We start from the raw sequence: 13,776 nt of genomic DNA on the forward strand, positions 1-13,776 counted from the left end.
ACGCCGAACATGGGTCACCGAGGTAGAGGAAAACGCGTCGCCACTCCTCCAATGCTCGTCACGAAAAAAAACCGTACTTCTCCTCCACCTAAAACAACCTCCGTTTCCTCTGAAGACAGCTGATGCAGCAGCAAAACCCAGCCCTCGCGATCCTCCTCACCGGGACTGCCCAAGAACAACACACCAACCATCATCATCTGCAACTACCACTTCTGTCGACCCCATCTTTGGCATCAACCAACACCCTCAAAAAGTTCCACCTATGTTCCTTCCAGGCTACACCTGATGCAAAGTGGCTCCTAAACTTATGTCCGCAGTTCCAGCCTACGACATTCTAGCCAGTCTGTAACAACAACTCCATTAAACTACAATGTGTCAACATCGATCTCTGTGATCGATTGTTCAAAAATACTTAAACAAAAACAATATAGATTTTCATACTGTCCCGTCCTCTTCCAAAGGACAATCAAAATTGTCATCCATGGGCTTCTTCCGGAACTGAAAATCAAAGGCTACGATGTCACCACCGTACGCCAATTTGGAAACGCCTCTCGAAAATGTCCTTTTCACCTGGTAATTCTTTCCGCCTCCCCTTACAGCAACAAATTTACAACGAAACCTCTCTCTTCTTCATGGCCATAAAAATTGAAACCTTTAAATCCAACAACCCTGCCCAATGCTGCTCTTGCCAACGATTTGGCCACTCACGCCTTCACTGTGGCTACGCTCTGAGATACGTCAAATGCGCTGAAGGCCAAAGAATGTCCTAAGCCTAGAGAAGAACCACCTAAATGTGCTAACTGCTGTGGCACCCACACCGCCAACTACAAAAGCTGTCCTTCACTGACCCAAGAGAAAGACAAAAGACGACCTGTCAGACCTAATACTGCCACAACTGCTGATCAAACCATCACTTCTAACAGTGTTCTAACTGTTGCTCCCACAAGCCAGTTAACATCTCTCCAAACTCTTCCGGCCAACTCCATCACATACGCTTCCAAAACATTCAACAACTGTCAACCCAAGGCTACCGTCCCTGACTCAATAGTAGCTGAGCTCACTACCATCATCACAAATCTCGCATCCAATAATATGAAGGTAAAAGATGCACTCATTTCCTTGCTGACCATTCTACCACTACTTCTTAACCTCCAAAATAAGTAACACTCGTATACTATTTTGGAACTGTCAATGTATCACTCGGAAGCGCCTTGAACGCATTGACTTCATCCATCAACAAAAAATTGACACCCTGCTACTCAACGAGACTCATCTCACTGGTCAACGTTCCATCAACATCCCCAACTACTTCACCTATACATCAAATCGTCTTCAAGTCCTCGGCTACTCGGCTGGTGGCGGGACCGCAATTCTCGTTCACAGACAGTATACTCATCAACATGTTGCCATATCAACTGCATCCCTTGAGAATACCACTGTTCACATTCAAGTCAACAATACTGTTCTTCGTCTTGTAGCCACCTACAAAAGACCAGCCAATATCCTTCTATCAGCCGATCTCACTACCCTTCTGGACACTCCTTACAACACCATTGTAGCAGGTGACCTTAACAGTAAGCACTAGCTTTGGCTCAGCCGCAGGCCCAACTCGGCCGGCAACGTTCTCGCTCACTTCATCAACTCCAGATCTTGCTGTAGCTGTTCCAGTCACCCCGACGCACTATCCGAACAACTCCAATCATAGTCCACATATCGCTATTGTAAAAGCCAACAACATCCGCTATCACATTGAAAATGTATCTTCCGATCTCTCCTCTGATCACATTCCAGTCATTTTTGAACTCCACTCTACTTTGGCATCTATGAATCCTCCAGAACCCACACACGCAGTCAACTGGGCTGCATTCCAGTCATTCATGGACTCTATCAGTCACCCTCCTTCCAGCGGCTCCACTACCTGTTCCATCGACTTAGCCATCTTGATCTCTTGTGGTCAAGACCCTCACAACACACATGTCAAACGGTATCGTCAGTAGCACATCCTCAATCATGCATTCTGATCACTCTAGAGTTTTTCCCAAAAAACTGCAGCTCGAAATCAACCTCAAGCGACGCCTAAGATCTCGCTGGCAGAGAACCAGAGATCCAGATCTCAAAACGTCCATGAACCATCAAATCCAAAGATCTCATGGGTGAACACCACAGCAACAAATGGAGCAACCTCCTTGGTTCTCTAAATGAAGGCTCAAACATGTAGACACGCTTCTACAGACTAAACCAGGCCCTCAATACACAAACCTCAACCTTCTCACCCTCTCGAGGACGCATCAGGTAACACCATCTTTGACCCCAAGGCAAAAGCTGATCTTTGGAAATCCAATTACGGTCCCCTCCTGGAAGCGCCATCATTGATAAACTGATCCACCAGCGTACTCTTCCGTCTACCACAACTTCGTTCTTCTCACCTGCAGAAGTCTGGAACGTAATCAAATCGCTCCCCAGTCGTCGTGCCCCTGGGCCTGATGACATCAGCAATTGTGCACTCAAACACTGTGGACGAAAACCCATAACATATTTATGTCAAATATTCAACTGGTGCAAACGACTCAACTACTTCCCACTGCCATGGAAACATGCCACAGTTATCACAATTCGAAAGCCTGGCAAGGACTTATCCAACCCTGTTAACCATCGTCCTATCTCTCTGCTCAACACGATGTCCAAAGTCCTGGGGAAACTTTTGATCATCAGATTCAAAACCCACACCACCACCAAAATTCATCCTGATCAACATGGCTTCAGAAGTTCTCACAGCACATCAACTTAACTTCTCAGAGTCATCGACGACATCTCCCTTAATCTTAATCTGATAAAAAAGACCGCCGCGAACCTTCTCGATGTGGAAAAGGCTTTCGACAAGGTTTGGCACGACGGCCTCATCAGTAAACTGATCGACCTCGCTGTACCCAACGACCTCATCGCCATCATAAGTTCTTTCCTTACTGACAGAAGCTTCCACGTACAAATTGAAAGCGAAACTCTACCACTCGTAAAATACTCGCAGGCGTGCCTCAAGACTCGTATCTTGCTCCACACCTGTTCTGCCTATACGTCAACGACATGCTTTTTGTATGCCACCAGTAATTCTAACGACGCGACGCTGCCACCTAACTACTACAACTTCAGCTCAACATCGCCGAAAAATGGTTCCACGACTGGCGTATCATGGTGAACCCGCACAAAACAAAAGCGATAATGTTTTCTAGCAGATCTACTGCCACTTCCCTTCAGCCCAAACTCAAAAACATAGGCGTCGAGTGGTCTCACTTAATGAAGTACCTTTGAGTCCACGTGGATAATAAATTAAACTTCTCCAAACACATCACCACCGCAGTCAATAAAGCAAAATCCGTTAAACACTCACTATACCCTATATTATACAGTTCAGTCTCACCATCAACACTAAATGCTTTATATATAAAACCTACATCCGCCCTATAGCCACATATGCTTCTCATATCTGAGCATCCAACATATCTACAAGTAGCTGGTCAAAGCTCGAAAAGCTCCAATCAATATCTGCCCGGCAAATTTCTTGTCAACCATGGTTCGTCAACGACAGGGCAATTCGTCACTCTACCAATATCCTACCTATCACGGACCATATAAACCAACTTACTAACTTCGTAAAAACCATAAAATATAAACTCTCCACATAATCATATCCCTGACATCAGCAGAAGAAGAGCAACCTCCCAACATTTCAAAAAACGACCAATTAACTAACTTTTCACCATCTTTCGTAAGCCCAGGAGCACAATCCATATAAAATGCATTCCATAAATCATTCACACTGGCAAAAGCGTTAGCTTGAAACAGTGAAAAACAATTAAAGCAAAGTCAAAAAGTCAAAGAGTTAGACAGTCTCATTCAAATCTTCAAACCGTCAACATCAAGAGCAAACCAGCCCAAAATCAAGACCTTGAAGATTCAGGACCATAAGCAGTACAACATCGCTGCTACACGGCGTTCCAGATTCGTAATTGGCGACCAACGATCGTAATACGACACTGCCGACATCAGGGATTGGAACCGTACCGAAATTGACCGGTTTTAGACCGAAACCTTTTGAAAATCTTGGAACCGGAACCCTTAAATACATTTTTTTAGGAACCGAAACTGAAACCGAAACCTATATTTTGATGTACCTAGAGGTTTTTACAGTTTTTTTGGTTTTTTATATTCCAAAATCCAATAGATATTTTATCTATGGTGTAAGTAGGTAATAACTAATTATAAGTAATAATAAATAATTATAGACCTTTAAAAGTTTATCAATGCTAAGAAATAAGAATATTATTATGTGTACAAGTACAACAGAATTGTCATAAAAGAAATAAGTACCAAAAGTCCAAATTTTTTTCCATGTAATCGATATCAATATTATTATTGAATCGCAATTCGCAATAGCATCTTGGAAAGATACTTTCACAAGACACAAATGGAGACCAAGACCAAATCCAGATAAGACAGAAGTATGTGGATTTCATCTTAATAATAAAAATGCAAATGCAAATGCAATGTCCATTTGAAGGGAGTAAAAGTAAACCATAACTTTGCACTAAAATATTTGGGAGTAACATTGGATCGATCGTTGACATTTAGGAACCATATTGAGAAGCTACAGAAAAAACTTAAAACGAGAGTGAACCTAGTGTAGAAACTAGCTGGAACTGGATGGAGGGCAGATGTTACTACTCTGAGAACGGCAACAATCGCGTTAGTGTATTCTACAGCGGAGTAAGGAGCTCCAGTCTGGTTGAATATCGCACACTCAGGAAAAGTGGATACGATTTTAAACAGTGCAATGCAGTTAATAAGCGAAGTAGTACAGTCAACGCCAATACCAAGCCTGCCAGTTCTTTCAAACATCGCACCAACAGAAATCAGAAGGAATGAAGCATTAGTAAGACTATTTATTAAGACCGATGCCTACAAAAACTCAACCGTCTAAAAATATTTAGAAAATGTGCCTGATATAAGACTAAAAAAAGAAAACCACCACAAGTCAAGGACAGAGAGCTAATCCAGTCACAGTACTGCAATGCTAAAAAATGGCAAGAAGAGTGGCTAGGCAATACGGCATTGCATAAAAATTTGATAAAGGACCCCACACAAAGAGTTAAAGGATTCGAACTTACACGAAGAGAATGGGTAATTCTTAACCGATTAAGAACTGGACACGAAAGTTGTGGACATATGATGTTCAAATGGAAATTAAAGGACAGTCCAGAATGTGATTGTGGAAATGACAGCTAGACTATGAGACATATTACAGACGAATGCCTGAATAGAAGGTTCGAGTCGGACATTAATGGGATTAATGAAGTTACGAAGGAATCATTTGAATGGATAAGGACCTTGGACATAGAAATCTAAATTTGAATAAATACTATATAATGTGCTGTTATTAATATCACTTATAAATTTTATTTTATTTTATTTATTGTATTTTAAATGTTACTGTATTTTAAATGTTACTGTATTATTGTTGCCATATGAATAAAAAAAAAAAACTTTATTTGTTGGGTAAAAAAAGCTTGAACATTTAATACAAGGCTTCTACTATATTGTTACAATGACATTTGAAAAATATTAATAATCCTTAGTCAGTATTTTTTTATAAGCATTTAAAGTTCAAATATTGACAAAATACGAGAAAATCACGAAAATTAGCAAATTATTTTGAGTTGATAATTCATGAAAATTTTTCTTTTTAATTCTAAGATTTGAAAATGTAATACAAGATTATAACTTTATATTATCTTTATAAAAAAAAAAATATCTTCCTGAAAATTAAATTAAATTTTTATGAACGTTTAAAGTTCAAATTTTTACAAGATTGGATATCAATCGTCACTGCCCTAAATGGTAATGACAGACACAAAAAAAATAATATATAGTTAAATAAATAAAAAAAACACATCATTGTTGTAAAATCAATACATTTATTGCTCTGCTCAGAATCTAAAATTTTACGAAATCGGTACTAATTATATAACTATATAATACATTATTTACCTGAGGTTTTCACGCTGATGTTAATTATATGGATTTTGAAAAAGCCTTGATATAATTGATCTTAATTTGTTAGTTATTAAATTGAAAATATTGGTCTCTCTAATCCCTTATCGTCTTGGCTCACTTCCTTTATTTCTCAAATATGTTTCTCTGTATTCGGTTGCATACCAACAATTTTAAAATTACGGGACAAAATATTATGTATGCAAACTTACGCTATGAAACAAATTTTCAGCTTGCATGCATGAGAATTCCTAGGTATGAATAAATTTACCTTCAACATTTAATATTTTAATATATGATTAAAATATTTGTACCAATTAGGATAAAAAATAGGATTTATTGTCTTCTTGACAATCTAAACATTTTAAATCAATTAAACAACGTAAAAAATTGGTTAGTGTATTGCTTATAAATACAAATGGTTTACGGTATCATTAAGTAATTATAGCAAAAACCAAAAGTTAAAAATAAGCTCGTCGTTTTTTGTACAAAGTTATTTTCACAATTTTGAATTAGCAACTAATTTTAACTTAATATAATAGAATTAAATGTGGTTATACAGAAATATATTTTTAATATAATAAATTATGGTACCTGTGAACGTTTTGAAAATATCCAAATTATGTAATGTACCTAATTAAATAAAGTACAATTATTATCAAACACATTCAACTTAAAATCACAAGACAGAGTAACATAATTTTAATAGGTAATGTTATTTTAATAAAGGTACATATACTGCAATGTAAATTAATATTATCACTATATTTCAGAAACTTAATTCATATTGTATATTGTATTTATAATAAACATTTTAATTTATCTATATAACAAAATAGGACTACCTAAGTTAGTATTGTGTTAGTGGAAAAATACAAATATTCAAACAGTTTTTATAATTTTAGAAAATATAAACCGTATAAACCACAAAACATACAATTGTGTTTTAAAATAAAATAAATTATTAGGTACTGAAAAATTAATTTACTAACAATGTTTTTGATTTTAAAACATAAAATTGAATACACTCGACACATAATATGTACAGACTACAATAGCTTTTCAAAACATAAGAAAATTCAGTATAAAAAAAATGAAGTTTGTAACATATTAATAAAATATATAAAGAAAAAAACAAAGTAAAGCAGAATTACAAGTAGCAGAATAAAAAAAATAATAATAAAAACATTACACACTAATTATTAAAGACAACATTTGACTACAAACTGTACTCAACAGAAATGAGATCCCTTAAATAAATCAAAAATTAAATTAAAACAATGTACATTTTACGCGGGTTAAAAAAATAACATCGAAAAATTCTTTGTGTTTATTGGTATTCTTTTCAGGTTGAATAATAATTTCTTCAATTGGTAATTTTTCAAAAATATATATATTATATAATTATTGTGAATAGCAGTATGGTGTTAATCAACTATCATAATTTATAATATTGGACGGATTCAGCCGATAGAAAACACTGAATATTTTGTATTTTTAAAAGTATAAAACACAGCCATGTTTTATAATAATTGCTTACAGTAAGGTAAAAAAAAAATGAAAAATAAAAATGCATACAAGAATAATCCTTAAATGATGTAGGTTCTGGTAAATATAATGATCTTAATGATTTATAAAGAATTATTCTGTTTGACCCTCGTGGGTGTACAAGATTTTAAAAAAATGTAGGTACCTACAGGTAATATAAATGTGATCTTAGCTGTTCTAGCACGTCAGCTGTTGCAACAAAGCAGTGTTTATTAATGCTATTATATTTAATTATTATTCATGTTAAAACCTTTTCAGAAAAGGTGAGAAGTATAAAAAAAGAAGACACCGATCTAATAGAATATTTTACACGCATACGTTATTCACAGAACTGGATTTATATATTATTATATTATGAATATATTATTATATTATGAAATGATGATGTTAAAGTAGGAAGAGCTACCTAATAATAAAATTATTATTATGTACACAGAATGTATTGCGTGGGTTTGGAAATCGTTGATACATATACGGTTCTAAAAGCCTTTTAAAAGCTATGTATAGAACAGAAATTGAATGTGTTCAAAAAGCTGAAAGGTACAGCGGTGTTAGTAAGTTCTACAAAATTATTATCGGACAAAAAAATATCGAAAATGTTGTAAAAAATATACGAATAAAAAAAATTAACAAATAATTCAAAAAAAAAAAAAATACTACATTGACAACAGTTTGACAAGACTTAAAAATAATAAAAAAAAATTAATAATAATAATTATGTGTCGTCAGACGAGCAAAAACAGAATTTACCACATGTTCAGTGTAACGTGCGCAGTGGGCGTCTCTTCAGCGGAGTAAAGCACATTAGCGTCCTCTCTCTGCCGTTTAGATATCTATTGTTTGCAAGAGCATATGCAACTGTCTAAACACGTTTCCCAAGTTACCCTGGACCGTTTGCCTCTTCAGCACAAAAGACCTGATGTCCATGAGTATGTTTTGACACTTGCGACATTTGTTATATCTGTAAATAATAAACGGTTGGTGTTATTTGATTGTGCCTGGTACGTTCGTGTTGCTTAATAGATGTTGCTTAGATAAGATTACCAAAAAATTTTAGGTTATTTTGGTTTTTTAAAACTTTAAATTTGTGTAACATAAGTGTCCAAATCAAAAACCTATGTGATGTACACGGCCATTTGTTGTCTTCGTCTTACAAGTGAGTAACATGGCAAAAATAAGCTCAGGAGAACGCGTTTAGCTCCATTAGTTTTTCATTAAAAATTAGAGTGAATCAACATATTATGAAACTTGATGGTAAGTACGTACATTTCCTGTTTTTGTATGCAAATATTTTCAGCTTGTAATTTTTTACAATAGTTCAATTTTTTAGTAAGGTTTGCATACATACTATAGCGTAAATTAAAAATGCTCATAACTCACTTAAAAACTGAATTATTGTAAAAAAAAAACCCACATACAAACACAGATAATGTTCTTACCATCAAGTTTCATAATAGGTCAATTCACTCTAACTTTTAAACTGAGTTAAACTTTTTTCTGCTGAGCGTACATTTGTTATGTTATGCACTTGTAAGGCGGAGACAATAAATATCTGTGTTAAGAGAGCTAGTGATCATTAATGGTAATTATATTTCTTTTTTAATTAAATTTAGAATAAGCTTTAACTGACTAGTGATCAATAATGATTATTATATATTATTTTAAATTACCTAGTATAAAAAATATATATAAGTATCTAAATATAATATACATTGAAATATTTAATAATCTGTAGGTAAATAAATAAGGGCGACTATCATTTATACCGTTTGGGCGATTTGAAATTACTTTTACCTGTGCAAGATAAAACCTGGTGACGTTTTTAAAAATAGGGTTCATTATTAATTATTTCTATTAAGTATTTCATAATATCATAAAAGATTTTGTTTTATTAATTGCAATATTTTTATTAATGTTTACTTTGTTTACTTTGGATTACAATATTACTATACCAATATTTTTAAAGGTATATTATTATTATAATTATTATTATTTTAAGGTTAATTATTTATTGTATATTTTTTATGTGGCTTCATTTTTCAATTGACAATGTACATTACTATACAAGTATACAATATTACAATATATAAATTAATTTACTTATAAACATATATAATATAATATAACATATATAATATATAGTATATTATACTTATTCGCCTAAACGGTATTTTTTGGAGGGTGTCCTCGTGGAATTTAGTTTTTGGAGAGGCTTTGGTTTCATAAAAAGGTTATAAACATTATAATTTACAAAATTAAAATATGAATTAATTCTACTAATAATACCTTTTTAATTAACTTTGTTTTTTAGAATTCGATACCTAGATATCTACAGACATCACTAGATGTTTATTGATTTTAACTAAAAAATACATTTTAAATTGCATGAAAGCTAATTTAAAAGACTAAGAGTTCTTTAAGTTTTCTAAATTCTGCATTCCTGCCCTCAACATGAACTATTTTAAAACAAATGTATGAGTAATACAAGTGAGCAATATCTTATATCTAGTCGCAAATCACAATACAAAGGTACATTTTTGAATTTCTTAATAATTTTTAAGAATACTGCAAAAAATAACAATTAAATAGTAAAATTAAATCGTAAATATAATGTAAGCTCTACTGGAGTATTACATAAAAAAAAGTGCACATTGTAAATATATGCACTGGATCAAAAGAATAAATTCTAAGGTGAGTTAATATCACGCAATCTAACTTTTGAAAAAAAAAATTCTACTGACCTTTCTTCTTGCATAATATCAACACCTATTGCAGAAGGCGGTCTTTGTATATTGTTCTTAATGACTGGCATAAAATACTGCAGTATATCTCTTATAGCTTTGAAACTTACATTTATGAATCTGAAAATCAAAATTTAATTAAAACTTAAAATGTACAACAAAAAATACATTAGAACCTGAACGGCCATAAGTTGGTTGTGTGTATCACACATAAACTAAATGTATTAACATCTTAGATTTTATCTTTTTAAGTTTTATGTTTTTAATACATAATATAACCAATAAAAAAAACCATTAATTGTAATTTTAATAAATGTTTCCTCAACAATTATTAAAAAAAATTCAAACCTATATCTCAATGGGAAGACGTTGGATCATATTCTTCTTTATTCTTTTGACTACACGATATTCAAAAATGAATTTTTTATTCATGCATTCATCATAGAAATGAATGGGGTCATCTGATAAAAAGGTGTAATAATAAAAAATGTCTTAAGAATTTCAGATAAAACCCCCAACCAAAATATATGTTTACTTATATCAAAACTGATTCATTTGAATCCAGTCCTGCTTTCAGGGAAATTAAATTAACAACAACTCTTTCTAGGAAAATCTTTTTCAGGTAGATTTAATATATACTGATTTAGGAGAAGTATTGGCAAACCTAGTTTCTTCTCCTGTCCTCGATATCACGAAAAAAAAAATATATATATACTGATTTTAAAGAGGCTTTTGACTCAGTGAATTACAAGATCCATTCAGATACTTAGAGCATCTAGTTTCAGCAAGCCTCTTTTAACCTGGAATTTTGTATATTTGGGATAAGTATTTTATAGTAAAAATGTTTGGTGTATTTTCTAATGTTTTTTTTGTTTCTAAACGTAAGCATTGGATTGGGTTAAAAATCTTGGATGTTTAGGAAAGTACATTCATCTATCCTCTTAAATCAAATAAACTATTTGATCATTTTTCTCCTTTCTTCCTAGCACCTCTAACTACTTAGCAAATTAATCACTTCAAATGGTTAATGACTCTTGTCAATATCGACGCATCCTATCTTTATTAATGTTGATAGACTTATTGTACTTAATTCAATATATTGAACATTAGTTAATTTATAAAATATTGTATGTATTTAAAATAAATCAATAAATAATAAAAGAAAACACAGTTAACAAATGATGCATTTATAATGTTGACATATTTTTAATTCTTCAGCTTCTTAGTAAATAAACTCTTATGGTCCAGTGGCGTATTTAGTGTTTTTTGTAGGTTGCAAATTACAAGAGTTTTAGCTTACAGATTACGATATAATAATTATAATGTAATAATACACATGTATTTAAAGAGCCATAGGAGCGGATTTGTCCTCATATCTGCCCCCGTAAATACGCCCCTGTTATGGTCATATTATGAATATATAAATGTATTAGTACCAGTTTCAAAATATAAGCCTTAATTAATCACTTACGCCTCATTCCCACTTTGAATCAAATCAGATATCGAAGGAAGTAGCATACTACAAACATCTAGGCACCACAGATTTCTGAAATAAACAATAAGTACATTTTTAAATAACACTATATACATTTAAACATAGAGGTGTACAAACGGGTGTGTATGTGTGGGGTTATTCGAACCCTCTGTTAGTTTTTTTCCATTTATTAAAAATAAAATCTATGTTTGAAATGATTAGATAAAAATTACATTTTTATTTATAATGGCAATTAATATGTATTTGTGTTGAGTTAAAATTACAAGAAACGAACTTCTAGGTATCAACACACACTATACTCTCACTGTCTTTAAACAATAATATGTACCGACTGTCACCATGTCAGTTTTGCACAATGTGGGATTTACTGGAAATATGATATCTAAAATTATATTCTGTTTAAACAATGCATTTTATAATTGCAGATAGAGAGTACTTATGGTACTGTATTATAATATTGATCATGAATTGGTCTGCCCACGTATACTTATAGATCTATATACAATAATTATTAAGATATTTGATTTAAACAGTTATCATTTGGTGTCCAGTTCGTAGTGATAAGTTAATATATGATTATTTACTATATTTATAGTATTTATATTAAATATTTATTTTAATAATTAACAAATGATTTAAAGGTAAACAATGCACAATGATAGCATTGAACAAAATATGAATTGAATTCATATGCTATAGTAGTACCAGATGTACTAACAATTAATTTTTAATTCAACCAATAACTTAATATGTTTGTTTTAAAATTTAAATAAAGTCTATTTTAATGCTTTTTAGTTTAATCAAATAAAAGTTAAAACTAATGAGTAATAGCTAATAACATATATTATAAGATTTTTGTTCTTTATTTGATAATAAAGAATGTAATGTAGAATTTTAATCTCTTATTTCAGGACTAATCCTTAGTCATAATGGTATAACATTATACAACTTGATTGTAATTTTTCTTAATATCCCAATATATTTAACCCTCCCCCCCCCTCCACCTACCACACACACATTATGGAAATAACTGTATACACCACTGTTTAAATATAATACTAAAATGTAATATTTATAATTTACGGGCGTTGTGTAATAATAGAAATGAGATCTGATATGACAGCATCATCATTCATGGAAACGGCAGAATTAACAGCACACTAAAAATATAAATAAATTATATTAGTAGGGTAAGGTAAGTATACATAAGTATATAATATAATTTGTATAATCCAGGTACTTATTACAAACCTTAAAATTTTTATTAGTCCATAATGTCTGTATAATATTGAGATAACGCTGTCTTTCTTTGAGCACACCCATAGTGGACTTATGATTTTTTGAAAGAATTTCCACAATTTCTTCTTCATCATACATGACATTATTTAAACTCTAAAAATAAATCAAATTCAACATCATTTTTCTTTTGTAAATTAAATATCACTATTATTTACAAAATTATGGTTAAAACTATATTAAATTAGATATTAAAATAGATTATTTTAGATTCTGAGCAGAGCTATGACAGAATGTATTCTTTTTACAATGATGTTTTTTTTTTTTTTTGTCTAAACATTTTTATTAGTAGAAATAACACTTTGATTTTAACTTCAACATCTTTTTTCTGAAAGGGAAGTAAAGTTGGTATTTCAGTTTCCAAATGTCGGGAAAAGCAAAAAAAAAATGGGGATGTTTACCCAAAACCAGATTTTAGCAATATGATTGATGCGACTAAAAAACTAAAAACCGTAGATACTTAAAATTTTCACTAGAAATTTATAAAAACATTTTCTATATATATACCGGATGATTCTTTTATCATTGAACACTCATTATTTCAAAAAGTGTAAATTTTTTGAAAATATTTTTTTACATAGTTTCAAGTCACATATAAAGCAACACTTTTCTTAAAAAATTATATTTTTAAATATTTTTTATACTTATAAT

At 32.0% G+C, this 13,776-nt stretch overlaps 1 protein-coding gene across 3 annotated transcripts in view; it reads right to left on the reverse strand.

The window, feature by feature from the left end:
* Positions 1-6,791: 6,791 nt before the first annotated feature.
* LOC100164671 (katanin p80 WD40 repeat-containing subunit B1) overlaps positions 6,792-13,776 on the reverse strand; it is a 19,424-nt gene continuing 12,439 nt past the window's right edge. For all 3 annotated transcript variants that reach the window (XM_008188781.3, XM_001947542.5, XM_008188780.3), the window contains 5 exons: positions 13,081-13,221; positions 12,913-12,989; positions 11,806-11,880; positions 10,335-10,454; positions 6,792-8,554 (listed from right to left, as the gene is read on the reverse strand). In XM_008188781.3, the coding sequence (XP_008187003.1) occupies positions 8,419-8,554; positions 10,335-10,454; positions 11,806-11,880; positions 12,913-12,989; positions 13,081-13,221 (549 nt within the window). In that variant the 3' untranslated portion in view covers positions 6,792-8,418. The remainder of the gene's footprint in view (positions 8,555-10,334; positions 10,455-11,805; positions 11,881-12,912; positions 12,990-13,080; positions 13,222-13,776) is intronic.

The sequence above is a fragment of the Acyrthosiphon pisum genome, chromosome X (assembly GCF_005508785.2).
Source record: "Acyrthosiphon pisum isolate AL4f chromosome X, pea_aphid_22Mar2018_4r6ur, whole genome shotgun sequence".
Lineage (NCBI taxonomy): Eukaryota > Metazoa > Arthropoda > Insecta > Hemiptera > Aphididae > Acyrthosiphon > Acyrthosiphon pisum.